A 19,606-nucleotide genomic window follows, 5' to 3' on the forward strand; every position below is an offset into this window, starting at 1 on the left:
AATTTAAACTGTTATCAGTTTGCCTGTTATTTACCTCCAAGCAGAAATAAACATACACACATGAATGCACATGAAAACTGGAATGCTCATTTCTGTGACATTTAATAAGAAGTCTTTCACTTGCTCTCATCAGGAATCAGTTGTCTATATACCTGAAGTATCATCAAATTTCATCATGGAATCATACTTAAAAATGAATAAAGTGACCATAGTCTTTCATTTGTGAGGTCATCTAGGGTGCCCACAAAAACTTATAATCAATATTATCAGGAACAGTAACGGGTCTATGATTCTGCTCTACTTGTAAGATAACGAGCTACCCTGACACAGTTTTGCAGATGCTGGCAGAAGATATACAGCTCCTGAATCAGAGATAAATGACTTTATTGTTTACAGAAATATCAGTAGTCAAAGTATCAGCATTTCTCATGCCAGTTACCCAAGCTCCAATTCCCACTGGGCAGTGAGAAGAGGGCCAAGTGACACCTGCACATGCAGTGAGGTGCATTACAGCAGAGGAACTCTGGGTTGAGGGAACCTGAACACTTTATACTAGGCATAAGCATCCTGGCCATTACATTTTAAGGAAGACGTTATGTTCATTGTACCTGCAGGTGAGCATAACTTGCCCTTTGCTCTGAGGGAGACACTGCCTCTACTTCTCAAGGTTATTTTAAAAGTATCCTTTTGCTTAAGAGTTCCTCTGTTCATCAGATGTGCAGAAGTGTGAGAGATCTATGAAAAATTATCTCCCAACAATTAAACATCAGGGTTTCGAGATTTAATGAAACCTTATGATTTTTATAGAATCAGAGGTAATTCTAATTATCCATTTAGAGTTTTAACATGCCTTGAAGTCCCTAAAATAAAATTTAAAAAATTAAGTTGATATCAACTTTGACCTTTGAAAAAGTAAATGAAATTCAAGGACTAACATGCATTTTAGACTGTACTGCAACTTCAGATGAATGTGTAGCTTCAAATTCTCAGTTGCATTCACTTGGCAAAAATTAGTGTTGTTGAGGTCCTGCAATTTGAGTCATGATAAATTTGACAGACATGTAATAATATATCATATGTTAAAAATGAGTAACAACTAAGGACAAAAATATATCTCTTAAGAACTGCAAAAATGTCCCAAAATTCAGGTGCATGATATTGCACTTTGAAATGTATCCAACAAGAGCGATTTTATGAGAATCTGGTTTTTTTGTTCATCTCAGATGGTTGAAATTTTGATTTCCAACAATGTTCAAAATATTTCTAATAGTCATACGGTTGCCATTTGGTTTTACTGAAACTTAGTACAAAGAGAGATGGTTTAGTAGGATAAACAAAGAAGATTCAGAGAGCTATTGATTCGAAACAGATTCTTTTACCAGCTTAGCATGTATTCAGTTTTCATTTGCAAAACAGGGTCAAGGAAGTTAATCCCTCAATAGAAATGTTATTGTGAATACAAAGTGGATTTTAAGCACCAGAAAAATATCAAAAATAAAAGTAAATGCAGCTAATAGCAGTCAGAATAGAGATATCTGGATTGCATTTATGTCCTTATTGAGGGTATCTGTACAATAATATATATCATGTAATTTTTTTTAAAATTACAACTCTCAAGTAACAACAGTGGAAAAGTTCATGAGCATTTCACTCCTCTAATATAAAAATATCGTAACAACGTAAATGTTTAGAACTTACAACACCAAGAAAAGAAGGCAATGGTAGTATATATATCCTGCATATTCACTTCTGGAAAAAAATAAGTTTAGATTACTCTTATTGTCAGAAATGCCATTATCAGCAGCCTAAGGCACGTTTGTATTCTCTCTCTCTTTTTCTCTCCATCTATGTATATATGAAGAAAGAGAGAGACTATACACGTCTTTGGCTGTAGATTCCCTCTTACCACAAAGTCCTTTCATTGTGGACTAGTTGCTCAAATCCCAGCAGCTGATTTAATATATATGTATGATGCAAAACTGAGCTGTGAGAAATGATGGTTTGTATCTTCTCAGCTGCCTGGGAGAATGGGGAATACTTTCTGTATAATGCTACACTTAGTGACACAGGAACTATGTAGGTTCAATCAAGTGGTATATCCTGACTTGCTGGGTGGCTATACCATGTTGACCATCTTAACCGGACTTAAAAATGACCTACTCTCAAGATACATAAAAATAACCAGTGTCTTTGTCCTGTTTTTCCTATTGTATTCTTGCATCTGAATCTAATACCAAGAAGACAGCACTTCCTCCAGGATGGTTTGTTTAAAGGAGATTTACTTGCAGAGGACATTTAGAGAAAACACTAAAACCAGTAGGAAAAGGGTAAACTTGGATTCTAGAAACCACGGAGAGCACTCAAGAAGGTTGTTAGTTTACTTTTCTATAAATGTTCAGGTCACTTCCTATTTTGCTTACAATTCTATGTTGAAGTCCTGATGGCTGCAAAAACCACTCAAGGCCTCATTCATGTGGTTTTGAGCATCACAAGAGGTCTTTGAAAGGAATTACTGTCCCATCAGTCACAGCTATTATTTACTCAAGATACAGTGCAGAATTTCCTTCAAACTGTCCATGTATCACTTAACAAATATGGTGTTGAATGAAAATTAAAAAAAAACCTCTTTACCCTTAATCTTTCTTTTTAAGTGGTTATTTAAGAAATTTTTGGTAAAAATACTAATTCTATTTTTTATGTTTATCAAGGAAGAAATGTTACAATCCCAATAAATCAACTATTTGCTATTTTCTAAAATCATATATTAAGAAAGAAAAAAAATGCATCTGTATGTTAAAGTCCAAACATAACCAATAAATGTCATGTATCCTATTTAAATTAGTTATGTAAGTTGAGATACATAAGTGAGGTCTCCTGAAAAGTAAGATAAATTTTAATAAAATTTGTGCATTCCACATGCACAAAATGTATTTTGCATAACAGTCAATGAAAAGCAATATTAAAGGAATGAGATGGGTTACCAGAAAAATAGTACGAAATATATTTTATTATTTAAATATACTTTAGTGTTTGGTGTTTAGTGTTAAGAGCTAAAGGAAAAATATATTTTTCTTTTAACTAAAATATATGGAACTTGTTGTGTTTTCCCTTCATTAAATAAGTGTTAACAAAGAAGAATAAAAATTCACAATGACTGAATTCATTTAATGTAGAATGTAGAGGAATAACAAAAGTATGAGCATTTTATCAGGTTACATTAATTAGCTGGCTTAAGATCTGTATGACTAATATTGACATACTGTTAAACTTTGAAAAATTTACATCTTTCAGTGCACACCTAATTACCTATCTCTAACATAATATATAAGACATAATTTATAAGTTTCAGAATCCATATTAAAAGGTGTTATGAAATAATCAGGTGCCATTAATACCCTGTATCAGACTTAGCAAACACCGTATGTTTTAGCTCCTTTTAATTTAGTTCTATCAAACTCATAAGCATTTTCAGTAAACCTGAAAAATAAAGTTGCTTTTCTTAGAGAGGAAACCTCTGAGGTCATGATTAAGGTTATTCATAGGGCACTGTGGGGATCCTGACTTTATTGCAGCTGCTGAAATAACTGTGTCTGGGCTATTACCAGAATCCCTCAGTGTTCAGTATTGACAGTGGAGTAGGAGTGGGAGAGGAGGGAAGGGGAGCGGAGGAGAGGGGAGGGGAGGGGAGGGGGAGAGGAGAGGGAGGAGAGGGGAGGGAGGGGAGGGGAGGCGAGGGGAGGGAGGGGAGGGGAGGGAGGGGAGGAGAGGGGAGGAAGGGGAGGAGAGGGGAGGGAGGGGAGGAGAGGGGAGGGAGGGGAGGAGAGGGGAGGGAGGAAGGGAGGAGAGGGGAGGGAGGAAGGGAGGGAGGGGAGGGGAGGGAGGGGAGGGGAGGGGAGGGAGGGAGGGGAGGGGAGGGGAGGGAGGGAGGGAGGGAGGGGGAGGGAGGGGAGGGGAGGGAGGGGGAGGGAGGGGGAGGGGAGGGGAGGGGACGGGAGGGGAGGGAAGGGGAGAGGAAGAGGGAGAGGAGCAGGGGAGGCAAGGCGAGAGGCATGGAAGATAAGGGAAATGTACTGAGGCGAATTTTGGAAACCATAAATACAAAAGAGTATCTGCTATCTTAGCAACTGAAATATGCTCAGTACTTGGCTCAGTGCTTTTTATAAAATCCAGATAAGTTGTCAGATAAGTATGGTTATTATCTTCAGTGTTCAGATGGAATTGAATTCAGAACAGTTCCACACTACAGTGGTCATGTTCATTAGAGAGGACCAAATAAATTTCATTAATGATGTTTTCACTTAGAAATTGTCTAAGCAACTCTGTTACAGATACTAATAGTTAATTTTGTATCATGCATTACAGTCTATGTAATAATTTCATTTGTGATTGAATCTTACAAGAATGTCACGAGCTGGTTATCATTACATCCGCACGCTTAAAAAGATCAGAATAGGTAAGGTATTTATTTGAATCTCTATTGCTTATTATCTGTGTGTTAATAGCTAAGTTCAAATCCATACATGCCACACAACACCAAAAACTTCAGCAGAGGCACAAAAATTTTGATCTTGACTTCTAGCATAGTACTCAAAATGTTCCAAAATTTTTTTTTTGTTCCAAAATTTTTGAATGAAACAATTCTGAATGAATATGCTGAATCATTATATTTCTTAAGAAAACAGTGGTAATGATACCCACTTGACAAGATTATTGTTAAAACTACATATATAAAATACTATCTAAATTATCAAAGTACTTGGCACAGGATAGAGTTCTCAGTAATTCTAAGTTTCCATGTCTTCACCTCTTACACTTTAACAGAAAGAGAAAAAAAAAAATCTGTTTTTAAAAGTCACAGCTGTATACAGGTAAAACCTCCATTTCTCTCCATCCTTAGTTATTATCACACTGAAGTCTTTCAACATAATTTGTTAATGGTAAATATAGCATTTTGATGTTAATAAATTTTTGTGTATTCAGTCATATTTTTTGCCTACATTTATGCAATATTACCTACTTCTAAATAATTATCACAAAAGCTATTGAACTTCTTTCTCACAACTGCAAATATGTCCCATTAAATGGATACGATACTAAAACCCCCCAAAAGTTAAGGTACTTGCTCAATTAAAATTAATGAGTCAGTGGGGAGTCAACATAAAATTCTTGATTCTTTGGACTCCTACTTCATTTTTCTTTCTATTTACTCCTTTTCAATCATCCCAACCTATGTATTAACTTGGGGTAGTATAAAATTTGATAGAACAGAATTTTTTGTCCACTTTCACATAATCAGAAAAATGTTTACTGTACTATGGTTTAATGTGACGTGTAATCACTATATTTAAATTGAAATTTTTAAGGATGAATTTCCCATGTTTGCTGATATGCATTAATCATGGATGGGAGATACCTGTGCTTTGTGCTCCTTTATCTGCCTTCACCTGTAGCCAACTCTGCTACCAGATTGAGACATTCTTTTCCATGAATACTGATTTCACTTCTAAACCCTTCTAAACATATACATAATCTTAGGCAGCTGCTACCAATCAATCAGATTGTCCCTTGAAAATATCTATATGTCTATATACATACATACAAGTTGATTTATGTCTTTATGCACATAGAATAAATTTCTTCTAAATGCTAATATAGAGACAAAACTTTTAAACTTATTTCCTTGTGTTTTGGACCCAAAAATATCTGATAAGACCTAAAATAATACAACTATTTAAAATCCTGAATTCATGTTAATTTATTGATTTAAATGATTATAACTGCCTTTCATGATCTGTGCAGATCCTTGGCTATACTTCAAACCAGTGGCCCACTTAATTTAACTGACAAAGTTTACCTCAGGAAAAATGGCCTCTACCTACTAACAGTGGTACAACCATTGTAGGGACTGCTTACCATTCACTCATCTTTTGTCCGTAGTACCCAGGACAATGTTTGTTGCATAGTCATTTCTCAATCCATATTTATTTAAGGAATGAGTGCATGAAATGTGTGAAAGAAGGAGGGAAGGGAAGAGAGAAGTTCTAAGGGAGGAAGGAGAAAAAAGAAGAAATGTAAGAAGGAAAGAAGGGGAAAGGAAAAGAAAGAAAAGGAATAGAATGAAATGGAAAGAAGGAGGGGAATTTAATCATGATGATTCAGAAGAAGAAAAATTTCAATTCATTCAAAAGGAATTCAAGAGGAATTAACATGAAAACAAATCTGCACAAATAAGTGGACTTATTGAGTATAAGTATATATGCTAAAACTGTTAATTACCTTTTGTGTATATAAATCATCAAAAGGAACCCATTTTTGCTTTATTCAGGTGTATTGTCATTTTCTACCCACTTGCTTTACATAAGATTTTCAATGCTTTACATAAAAATGTCAATATTCAAAATCAAATATCATTAATTTGTTTCTAAGTCCAGAAGCAAAGAATGGTGTTTAATATAACACTGGACAAAAATGATGATAGAGTAATAAATTCCTTATGCAATTACTAAAATAACTTAGTAGATTGATACTTACCAGGATATCTTTTCCAGCCCACTTGCATTCATCCCTTCTGGTGTAAGACACTGGCCACACAATCTAAGGGCAGAGAAGAAACATTATTTTCTTCCAATTAAGTTTTCTAAGAGATCCAACCTTATAGTCTGTTAGAACAAGTGGAGCAACTGAGATAAAGAAAGTTCCATAAAGCATTATGTGGCAGGAACCTCTTAGTTTAAGACTTTGCAGTACCATCAGTCAATTGGCATGAACTTAACATCTTTCACTCTCTGTCTACCCATTAGGCTTTGCTGTATAAATGAAAGTTGAGCAACACAGAAATTTATGCAGTCAGTAGATGTAAGCAGTGTGCAATGCAAAGAATTGTAAGGCAGGTTGGGAAAGGGAGATCATCCTGAGACCACGTGAGAATCCAGTGAAGAGAGATAGAAATAAGCATAGAATGTGGCTTGCAGTCTTCTAAATGAATTGGTCTTTATCATAAAATAGTGATTTTGAAATGTTAACATCAGGTGCTCTGGATCCATTTCTGTCATTCAAATCTCAGCATGACATGCTATAATGAGCAACTGATAGGGTTAGAAAAACCCATTTTAGAAAGGAATTTTTTTTTTTTTTTTTTTTGGACAGGGAAAATAGGTAAGAGTAGCACTACATAATTTCAGGAGATAAAGGAGGAAATGAAGAAGCAAATAGATAGCTCTAAAAAAAAAATCACCTTCCCCACTGTGGGCAAAACTCAGACTAACTGTGTAATAACTGTATTTTCATCCCTGATATTTGGTCTTCATCTTTCCAGAGGTTCCTGTATTGTTTGAATACAGTGACAGTGGTAGATAAATCAGGTGACAGTGGTAGATAAATCAAGGCATGACTCATGGCTTAGAGGATTGTAGATGCATTTCCCTCAATAATATTAATTCAAATACCCTCATCTAAATTTTAATATAAAATTTTCCAGTCCCCTGAGCAATTCCCATGACTCCTATCTGTACTGGGGTAGAGCAATTTTATTTTTTTTTATTCATCTTTCTTTTCTGGTAACATTAGTTAATTTCAGGGGAAAAAAAAAAGTCATATGTAAAAGAAAAATCCAGAGATGATGGCAGTTCATCATCCATGTCTGCTAGAAAGCTTTTAGTCTCAAAATGACTGATTATCATTCATCTGGGAACCTCTAGATAATTCAGTATAAATGGTCATAAACTTGGGCAAAGGCTGTGATAGTCAATCTAGGGAATTAAAGAGCAAAATAAAACACATTTATAAACAAGAATTTAGGACATATTGAAATAACCTATGATGACATGGCAAATGCATTTCAGGTCCATATCACAATAAAAAGCCCTAAAAATTTTTGGACATGGATTTATTTTTACCATTTGAAGCTCTTAATTTATGTATTCTTTTCCTTTTCATGTACTTTTCTTTTCATGTGTGTTTGTGTATGTAAAGTAAAACATACACAGGAGGAGGATCAAATACAGATTTTCTCTGGGACACAAAAATAATATATAGAAGAGCTAAAATTTATTGACTGTATATTCAGCTTTCCAGCTAGATTGTGCAAGAATCACAGATTATTAAAACAGATAACTTTTTAAATTGAAAAGGGCAGGTTGTTTTCTCGTAGTCTCCTAGCTCTTGATTATCAGCATTGACACAACATGGGCCCCATTTTGTGATTTCTCTCTTATGACAAATATTAATAAAAAGTAATTTTGCTAACATTCATGCTAAATTCTCTCATATTTAGAGGGGTGTGTACTCCCAACTTGTTACAGATCAGGGTAAAAAAATATTAGCTTAAAGATCTGGCATGAGTAAAATAAATTCTGGTGTAGAAAGTGGTCTTTTGGAAAGCAATTTAATGAGAATAACTATAAGTCAACGGAACAAATATATAAATTGTCCTTCCAATAGCATCTATTTCCATGAAGAATAATTCCTATCTTTTGGTTAGATTTGTTAACCTGTTGATATTTTTTCTTCTTGCTCAAAAACGTCTCAGTTAACAGTGACTAAATTTCTTACCCTCATATTCAGAGTGCTTCATGATCTATTTTAGACTTTCCCTTCTTTAGGCTTCTATACATCTACCCATGGTAGCTCTTCTTACTCATTAGCGAATAAGCATTTATGCCTTAAGGAGATTGAGACCTTTACCAAGGCCAAGAATCTTTTCATGGTCCTTCCAAGCCTGAGACTGTGTTTTTGTCTCTAACAGGGATTGGCCTAGTATTTACCTTTATGCTCATACATCTTTAGTATTATCTTGTAAGTTCCTCAAGAATTACTGATGACATATCCTAGTGCCCCCTATACAGTTTATCACAGTAGTAGATGCTTAGGAAAAAGTTGTTGAATAATATTACGTATAGGTTAAAAAGAGCATTAATAGACAATATAGACAAACAGATATAATCCTTAAGTAAACTATATTTACCCTTATAAAGAGTGTGATATAATTAAAATTAAATAATGTATTGAAACGAATGCTTTAAAATTAGAAATATGTCTTCTATTATTAGAATAATGATCTGAATCAAGAGCCTATAAGAAGAACACTATAACACTAGGCAAGTCACTGAACTTTTATTTAACCCATTATTTCAGTATATGTTTATTACAAGTGATGCATCCTGGGCACACAAATGTCTCTAGGATTTTTCTTACCTATAAAATAGTAGGTTGTTTATATGACCATTTAGTCCTTTTCAATTTTAGAGCCAATTGAATATATAAACCAAATTAAGAATATTTATTCAGAAAAAATGTTGAATACATTAAACATATATTCTGAGGTGAGATGTGCTCAAATATTTTCTATTTATAGATATATAGATATATACAATAGATACATAGATATAATAAGTATATATATATTCATATATATGGATTTCACAAAATGATGAAATTTCTATAAACACTGAAAATTTGAACTGATATAACCTCCTGTTATTAAAATATGTAGTCTTCCTAATCATCTTAGATTTTTCATTCATTTTATAAAGGATGGTTATCTTTCACTAAAACAACAAAAACTTGCTTATTTTTTGACCTTTACAAAAGATGCTAAGATAAATATTTTTATCATTTCAGAAAAAACAATGGATAATCAGTTTTCTTAGATAGTAGATAACCTTAGGGATACTGTTAATCTGAGGAAGCTTCAAAATCTAATATATTGGAACATCAAAAAAAGAAATATCCAAGGTGATTTTTAAATGTTATATCTTAATTCCAAAATATATCATTAAGGGCAGTGCCATTTTATTTGACTATATGTTATGAATCAAATCTCTTAATATATAGTCAGAATTTTAATGTTTGGGTAACAGAAGTAAAAGTCTTAGGTTTAGCAGTATACTCTATTAGAGATATGAATCAGCCCTGAAATTAAATCTTCACTTTATCCCAAAACAACATTCTCCAACCAGAAAAAAAGCTTTTTACAATTCTGTTACTTTTTTAAAATAACTGTCCAATATGTTACAGTTTATAAAAAGTTGAGGCACACGACTTTAAAACCAAGTGTTAAGAAGCAGCAAAACTAATATATATATATATATATATATATATACACACACACACACACACACATACATACATACACTAAAGTGTATGCACCCTAAAAAGCATGTTATATTACCACTCTTGGGAAAGCTGTTGCATAAAGATCTTTGTTCCTCAGAGAACTGACAGGAAATACCGACTGAAAAAAAACTGTTTGACTTAGAATACAGCATATAGACTCAGTAGCACAATTTCCACTAATCTGTCAATCCATATTTTTTTTCCAAACTGTATAGCTTATTAATTAAATAATCCAGAAACACAATAAAGTATATTAAAAATACTGATAGAAGGCTAGTTTCTAAATGTCCATACTTGCAAAAACCTGACACTGAAAACTGATCTTTGTGATCAGGGTTTGGCCAACTTTTTTGTTTAAAAGGCCAGATAGTACATATTTTAGGCTTTGTGATTCAGATGATTTCTATCACAACTACTCAGCTCTGCCATTGTAGAATGAAAGCAGATATAGACAATATGTAAATGAATGAGAGTGCCTGTGCTCTAATAAACTTTCCAAACGCAGGCAACGTTCAGATGAGGCATGTGTATGATGAGTGATGAACTCTGCATGTGCTGGAAATATAGAGAGATATGTAAATTATATATAAATATATATACCTAGTACATGAAATCAATTATGATATATTTCTATAATGCTTTAGGTATTTAATTTTATGCAGGAAAAATGATAGAACTGTGGAAGAATAAGCTAAAGTTAGTATTTCTTATAATGATCACTGAAAATAGTACAGTTTCCTCCCTGATAATTTTGACGGTTTACTACATCCACTGATTTGTGATAGATCAGTGCATTATTTTTATTTGTGTCTGAAAAGATAAAATATTAATTTAAACAATTTTTTTCAGTTGTCACACTGTTAAATAACTAGAAAATTCTATATAACTTGAATTGTTTCAAAAGAATAGTACATATATTAGAATAAAGATACCTTTTGAAAATCCTTGATATTAACCAGGTTGAATGAAAACATGTGATCCTTTGCTCCAACATACAGCCTACTCCGTTCCTCATCCAAAAGGAAGGTATGATAACTGGAGCTGTTTGCCAAGCCATTGAAAGTGATCACATTGTTGGATTCCAACATTTCTGCAAGGTAACAAAGCAAGACATTGGGTGTTAATGTGAGGTCCTATATGAACACAGACTATTGGTACATGGTAATGAGGCTGCTGCCTGCTGTAGTTACAAATCAGTGGTTATTCTTTGTGGTAGTAAAAAATATACAGGACTTCTTTACATTTCATTGAAGTGGGACTTATACTCCCATTAGTTTGCTGATTTCATATTCAAGACCACACACTCCTACACAAGAAAGGAGAGAAATACCTTGTCCAAACAACTGGGCTGGTGCAATCTCTCCATGTAGTAATAGATCAGAATGGTCACTTTGTATACAAAATGTCTTTAACTTTACTAAGACTTGTTTAAGTGGTTTCATTTGCTCCAAGTCATTGCCAGAAGGATAAGCATAGGGACCAACAGAGCAGAGGTAGTGTGGGGAAAACACTGTTCAACCTCCTAGGTTGTTTGACGCCTCTTTTTATTTACGTCTTTTTGACCATTAAATCATTAACTTCACCATCTAAATCCTTTGTAATATTTTGTAACTGACATATATAATAGATCAACTGAGTTAGGCTTTTATGAAAACACTGAATTAAATAAATTTTACTACATGACCCCAATTTTTCAGTTTGTTATTGATTTCCAATTTGCTTTTGTTGTGAACAGGCAAATACTGAACTTTTTTAGACCTACACCTTAAGTGACAAAAACATCTTCAGATAGATATAACAGTAAGTCCACCTTTTCACTAGAGAGGTAAGTGTTGATCATCACCAAAGAGCTTTTCTTTATCTGCTTCAATTGAAATTAGGTTTATATATATATATATATATACCACCACAACCCATCTCTTATGGGATAGAAATGTTGAGGAGGCTCCAGAAATGTGTCCTGAATCAATGATTCAGATTTTTACCGTGCACACACAGAACCTTTTCATCAGCCTCCATAAAATGTAGAATGTGCCTTCCAAGGAGAGGAAGCCGAAATGAAGACCCTTCCGCTTCAATGTCCCAGCCCTATCCCAGGACATTAGTCATTTGATAAGTTACCTGCTTTATTTCTCTTATTGCCTTTTCCATGTTATCAAAAATATTATTTTAATAGAGAATAAAGTTCAAACTCCTTAACTTAGCCTTAAAGGTCAGATCAACACCATCTGTGTTTAGACCCCACCGCAGTACTCTTTCTCATGTCCACAACCCTCCAGGAAAACATGCTCTGTGGTCGTCCACTTATTAGCCTTTCCTGCCATTGTTCCTGACACAACTATATGCCACCTAGAGAAAATAGTATCACTCTTCCAAGCTAGTTCAAATGCAATCCCTAAGAATTCTCATAGAATTAATTTATTTGTAATATTTTGCTTGAATTACTCATAATCTGCATCACACTGTCAATTATTACAATCATTCCTATAAATGAGTTATCTACCAGAATTAACATTCCCTCACGTAAGGAGATATATAGTTAATAGCTCATCATCCACAACTCACATGGTTTCTTTTCCATATTACCAGGTCATGAATATTAAATTGAATGCTTGCCTGTCTATCTACCTACCTACCTATACATCTTACTCACAAAATTAGAAGAATTAATTGTTAATACATTGTTAAAAGATGCTTTTCTAATTTCTTCATGAGAAACAGTACAATACTGGGCTTGTCTTATCTTATTCTCTACCTCTGACCAAAAAAAAAAAAAAAAAAACGGAAGGAAGGAAGAATAGAAGGAAGGAGGGAAGGAAGAAATAGATCAAGGGAGTTTCATTCATGCAAGTCATCATCAGAAATAAATGAGAGCTGTGAGTCTCCAGAGAGAAAGAACAGAGAATCCACCACATGATATCTGAATGTAAATGCCATTCCTCTCACGAAATGATTGTAAAGGATCAATGCTACAGAGAGTCAATGTAAGACTGATATTTCAGGCACCCTGAGCTGTGTAAGGATGGAAAGGGCTATTACCAGAGACAGGGGCTGTATCCCTGGATATATTCATGCATTGACTGAAAGGTTGTATAAAGAGATCTGTTTATCAAATAGACTAGATAACCTTCACTCTTTTTTCCAATTCTAAACACTATAATTCTACCCTAATACCAGAGAGACTAAACTATAGGTAGCTAGGCAAACTAAAAAAATTTAAAAAGCCAGCTGAGTCTAAACCAAGAAAATTACATAGAGATATTAATCATTGGGAGGGTCATTTAAGAGACACAAGGATTGATTTTAATTTGAAATGCATAGAAACCATGAAAGAGAGGTCTAAGCATAATGTGGAAGAAGTTATAGGAAGACAACTACTACAGCCATAGAACATGGAGTCACAGTTACAGGTGAAAACACAAGCACCACCTCAGTACGTACAAGGTGTGTAAACTAGCATGAGTTCCTTACACTACCTGGGCCTCGAGTTCTGGAAGATGGGGTTAATAATAAATCTCCCAAGAGTTATTATTAAGGTGAAATTAGATAATTCATAAAACAATTACTGCAATAGTTTGCATAGTAAACACTCAGTTAAAGATTACCTGTTTGTATAAGTAGAGGTTAAATATTAATGTTTGATCTTCTCGACTATAAGTAGGAAATTAGGGTCCAGATGGAGCTGAATGAAAAAAGTACTTTTCTACTTTCTTACCAAGTGTGCTAACTTGTTAACATCAGTAATTTTGTATGGTGAAGGGATAAATAAGAAGAGCACTGTGCTCCTTGATTTACATTAATATTAAATGTAATGGTCATATTAAGAACAGTATTCTTTTTTGTTTGCCAACTTCTGTATGCTGAACTTTAAATAGCAAAAATAATGACTTTCTATATCACAATTTTAAACAATGAAAATATTCATACAATTGAAAAATATGTTACAGGTTGAGTTCAGGGAAAATTATTGGTTCCTAGGTACCGAAAACTTAGAGAAAGTCTTTAGTCATTTACATGTGAAATCACTCTAGAAACAAACTACACTTTAAAAAATGTTACTGCTGGATCATTTCATTAAACAAAAAGGCAATTTTTCCTGGAGTACAGGTTAGCAGCTATTCTACATTCCTTTCAAATGTACTTAACTTTGCCTCATCATTCCTTTTGCTGCAATTTCTTTAGATGTTCCTCTGTATCAGGGACTTCACACATTGCTTTGTAACTGAGAGAGGAGTCTTTTTGAGACCTTCTTGGCAGTGAGCCAGGGCAAATTCTGGATTGCTTAGATTATCTCACCACTTTTCAGGGTGAAAAAACCTAGGTTAAAATCAGAGATTTTTTTCTCAAAGTCTAGATTTCACATTTTTAAATATTCTGTTTTCCTTTATGATTTTTAACTTAAATGTATCATTTTATTTTCCTTATATGTAGACATGTTCAGCTGCAATTGATATTAAATAACTTCAACTTGGACTTTACTCCTTTAGAGTCAAAGAATTTTAGGTGTTTCTTTTCAGCTTCTGTTATGTAAATCTTACCATTACACAACTTGGTATTGGAACTAAAATTAATATTCAGTAATATGAGATGTTTAATACTCCACTACTTTCTTACATCTTGCCTATGTTCACATTTAGTCAAACAACAACAAATGTTACTTTAGAAAAACCTAAATTTCTATAGAATCAGCTCGACTTTGGTGAATCCTAGTAGACTAAAGCATACAAAGGCACTAATTCTTTTTGGGTGCAATTCAGTTTTTTCCTTGTTGAGACATTACTTCAACTTCTACATGCCGTGTCAACCATAGAGAAAAGTAAATGTAGGACTGTAATCAAAAGTGCCATTTCAGACAAGCACTCTTAATGAACTACGTATTCTTAAATTTGAAAGATAATTAAGCAAACATTTTGTTTATTCCAGATTCACCAAATGATTTAGTGTTTCTATAATTTGCTTAATGACAAAATGAAAGATAAAGTGGTCACAAGGCCAAGCAAATAGTCTGTGTTCAATAAATGCTACCTATTATCACCATTATTATTATGACAGGCTATAAGACAATGCAGACAGTAAGCATAAGTGTATAGATGTTCTGGAAGGGAAAATCAATTCATATAATTTCAAGCAGCACTGTTTTCAATTATAAATAGATTGCATTCTCTTATGATGTAATACTAAAAAATCTTATGAATCTTACGACGTTCAAGACACAAAGTCCATTTGATAGATTTTTTAAATCTAGTATCATGCAGCAAAAGGAGAAAAGAAATTTTAATCGATCTGTTCTTTAATCAGAATATAATCATGGGAGAAGAACTGTGATTCTCTTCTAATGAGTCAATTGTCATTTTCATTATACTTATTTATTTATAAATTTTCAGATTTGCCTTTTCCCCCGGAATACATCAGGATCTCTAATGTAGCTCTATTTGAATAAAGAAAAAGGAAAAGACATTGTTAGCAGTCACTATCAGTACGTTAAGATACTGAAAAATTATTTTATAAGTTAATGCTCTTCTTGTATATTTAATATACGAAAAGAATAAAAGGTGACAAAATTTACATCAAAATCACATATGTAGATTCAGCTCTACATAAGAAAGTTGTATAGTTCCTGTGGTATCTTGATTATCTTTAGGATAAGCACAGATCTATACAGATGATTACATTACAATGATCGAATCAGATTTCAAAAAGGCAATAAAGTGAATACTGCTTTCTAGAATGCAAGACCGCCCAGAACTAGACTTTCTCATAGTTGGATAGAAAACTGCTGTACACTTAACCTCAAATCCAAACAATAGCCATCCTGTTCTCTATATTTCTGACTTCCATGACATTTCTATTTCTCTCCTCCTTCCTTTCTCCCTCCCTTCAATACCCTCCCTTCTCTAAGTTTTATAGCATGAAAGGTAATAGGACCCCACCAGTTGCTGGACTCTAACAAACTGCCTGTATTCACTGATGGCTTTAGGCTTATGTCCTTTTTCCATGACTTGAACTTTGTCCTTTTCATAGAACAAAGATGCTATTTAAAGTAGTCAAAGTTTGGGTCTATATGATGCCAAAATATTTTGACTAAATGATGATCACATCTAGATATTTGTAAATATTGGAAAGTTCATCAAGGTCCCAAAATTTTGAGATTCTGTATTTCATCACTCCCTAGATTACTATTACATTTCCAAAAACAAAATAAGGGCTGAAAGGAAAGGTTGCACTATAAAAACAAAACAACAAAACAAGTGCTATTTACTATCATTATCATTTCATACTTAATCAGCAAAAAGTTTAGAAAGGACCAAAAAAACACAAATAAAGAATAATTTTTAGAGATTAATAAAGTTATATTGTGGGAAAATTCACCTTATTTTTCTGACTTTATTTTGTTCATCGAGGACTAGTTTTTTAACCTTCTTACATGGAAGTGTAAGAGGACATGAATAAAAACCAGTAGACAGAAGAGAAAATACAAAGGAAATAAGTTTTCAGTGCCTATTATGTGCCAAAAAAACTGCTGAATGATTTATTAGTATATTTATGTAAGGCCCACAACAACGATTTGAGGTGGAAATTTTCATTTCCATATTTTCTCATGAAGAAATTGACTCAGATAGACATTGGGAATATCCTAGGTCATAAAGCTTGTGAGATACAGAGTCAAGATTCTAATTCCTGACACCAGAGGCCAGGCTCTGTCCTCCTCTGCACTACCTCTAAGGCGGCAGAATTTTTGAGAATACTAAGAAATGATCATTGAAAAGAAAAAGTGAGAAATATAAGAATATGCTTTGGAGAACACTAAGAACTGATTGTTGAGAAGTTTGTTTACCTCTCACTATCACATAATTCACCTTAGTTAAGAGTTTCTTAAATATTTATATTATTTTATTTGCTCTGTACTTGGTCTTTTTATACAATAATAGCTCTGTGTATAATCTTATCCACAACTATGGCTTTCGTCACTAGCAGTATTTTGACATGTCTCATATGTATGTCTTCAAAGACAGATTTTCCCCCCAAAAGCCAAACAAAGGCTTACTAGTAACCTCTATTTACATATTGCACAAGTATCTCAGAGTCTGCAGGAATTGATCAGAACTCACTCCCTTTTCTTTTTTCCATTTACATCATCACCTTTCTGTACATTTTTAAATTGGTTGCAAGTATCACTCATCCAAAGAATTGTACAAACCAGAGCCTCTTCATCATCCAGAGACCCATTCCATCACTTCAGTTTTGTTCAACACTATAATTTCTCCTGTAACTTGCTTTTGCTTATATCCTCACTGCCACTCTCATAGTTCAATTCCTTATAATTTCTTCCCTTGATTATTCTAATTATCTTCTAATAGAACTTCCTTTCTAGGTTTATACCAACAAGCCATGTTATGCACTGCCTCCAGAATAATCTTTCTACAAAACAAATATCCCAGGTATGATGTAATTAGTAACTAAAATGTAACGAATCACAAACCTTCCATCCATAAATGCTTTATTACATAAACAAGCTGTAGGAGTCTATATGGCTATAAAATTACTGGAAAATGTCCATAAAAAGCAGAAGTACAGCTAAAGTACAAAAGCAGCAGCAACATCATAACAAACACTTATATGCCAAGTACTGGTCTAATAACACACACATGTTCAATATTTATTGTGTGTGCATTATCCTTCTACTAAAGGAAATCACTGTAGGTAAACTACAGTGAAAGCAGGAGTAAAAGGTGTGAACACCAGACTACTCCACAGTGTCTTTGATGGAGTTTCACAAGACACACACCAATCGCCAAAATACAAAAGAATATATTTTCCTAGAAGAAAATATATTAAAAAATGTGAAGCTTGTTTTCAAGTCAAAACAACAATTGTATACTCCAACAGTGAGAGAGTGAACTCCTCCAGCTCGCTCACTCACTGTCAGGAGATAAAAAGTTGACCAAAATGCAATTGAAAAGCATAGGAAAGAGGAACTGACAAAGAAGAGAGAGGATTGAGTCTTGTTGCCAAAGTTCCAAACTAAGTAATAACAAAATCAAATTTTCATTGAAAGAGATGAAATTGATTGGGAATAAGAATAAAAGATAGGAAATAAAACCTAAAAATAAACGTATCTGCAGACTGAAATGTCACCATCTGCTAGGAAAATCTAATCTTACAGAGGATCAGTTATGGAACTTCCTAAATAAAGGAAGAATATATTTGGAATCCATTAATAAAAACCCAGTCACCTATTGAAGGCAAGTTATCAGGTGGGCTTCATCCTTATTGAAAGCAAGATTATTTGCCAGAAAACAAAACAGGAATTTGTGCAAATACCCAACTGAAAACATATGTGACTCAATAAGTTTATACCCAGCAAGAAAGAGAGGCAATATCAGACATTCGGAAACTTGCAAGGTTTAAGGATACAGACCACCCATCAATTCAAGAAACTACAGCAATAACAACTTCTTAGTAATATATTCATTCAAACAAGGAATGGATCAAACTTCAAAGCACAGATATTACATCACTTGCCTCTTTAAAACCTGCCTAGAAATTTCCAACGTATCATTTGAGCCCTTTGTATGTTCCACACGTTTTTGGGCTCGTTCACCAGTAGATTGTGTGTATGTACCTATATATAATGATTTATAAATATATATATTTACACACACACACATGCATGGGTAGAATTGTTTCCAGTTACCTCAATGGTCTGCTATCTATAGTTACCACAGCTTAGAATGTGGTCTATCTCCCAATGGTTTCCGAGTTCACTTACCGTGTGAACCTACTCAGATTTCAGGATCTAGGTTACGCCTCTCCTGTGAATTCTCCAGCCTCCTAAGGGACAGTATATCATGCCTTCCTTTGTGAAGCAGTACCATGTAATAATGTAGGTTAATCACCGCTTTATCTTTTTGGCTCCCTTTCTAGAGTTAAAATATGCTGCTTTTACCTATATTTGTATTCCTAATCCTAGAACCTTTTCCTGGTATATACCTCGTCTTGGCCCATAGAAGCAAGTGTCTCAATAAATAGTATTTGAAACACCTTTTAAAAAAAAAGGCAGCAAAAACTCAGAAAAAGTAAATATAATAACATCTAGGAATAAGTAAATGTTGTGATATGTATTATATGTCAGATTATAGACTAGATTTTCTAATTATATATTACATTCAAATAACCAATAAAATTATGCCATCTAAACCCTAAATTATTTATAATGTGGCTATAAAATGGCTATTTTAAAATATTCTATGTGCTAAGCACTACTATAGTCATTTTATATATAATAATCATATGAATAAAGTTTTTCAGAGTTTGGTTTAGTAACATTAAACATAGAAATTATTGCAATAGCAATAGTTTATTGCTACAGTTTATAGCAATAGTTTAACTGGTCCCCTATCTTCAATTTCTCTCAATTTTAACATATTGTTCAAGGCATTATTATAAAAATTGACCAGAGCCAATTTCAAAAATGTAATGTTTTTATTTTTAA

General features: G+C 33.6%; 1 protein-coding gene across 1 annotated transcript in view; it reads right to left on the reverse strand.

Annotated features, from left to right (window-relative positions):
- Window positions 1–19,606, reverse strand: part of SEMA3A (semaphorin 3A) — a 329,851-nt gene that overhangs the window by 162,395 nt on the left and 147,850 nt on the right. Inside the window, exons 4-5 of the mRNA XM_033862942.2 lie at window positions 11,046–11,203; window positions 6,532–6,594 (exon numbers count right to left, since the gene is read on the reverse strand). Coding sequence (XP_033718833.1) covers window positions 6,532–6,594; window positions 11,046–11,203 — 221 coding nt within the window. The remainder of the gene's footprint in view (window positions 1–6,531; window positions 6,595–11,045; window positions 11,204–19,606) is intronic.

Source organism: Tursiops truncatus, chromosome 9 (assembly GCF_011762595.2).
Source record: "Tursiops truncatus isolate mTurTru1 chromosome 9, mTurTru1.mat.Y, whole genome shotgun sequence".
NCBI classification, from domain to species: Eukaryota; Metazoa; Chordata; class Mammalia; order Artiodactyla; family Delphinidae; genus Tursiops; species Tursiops truncatus.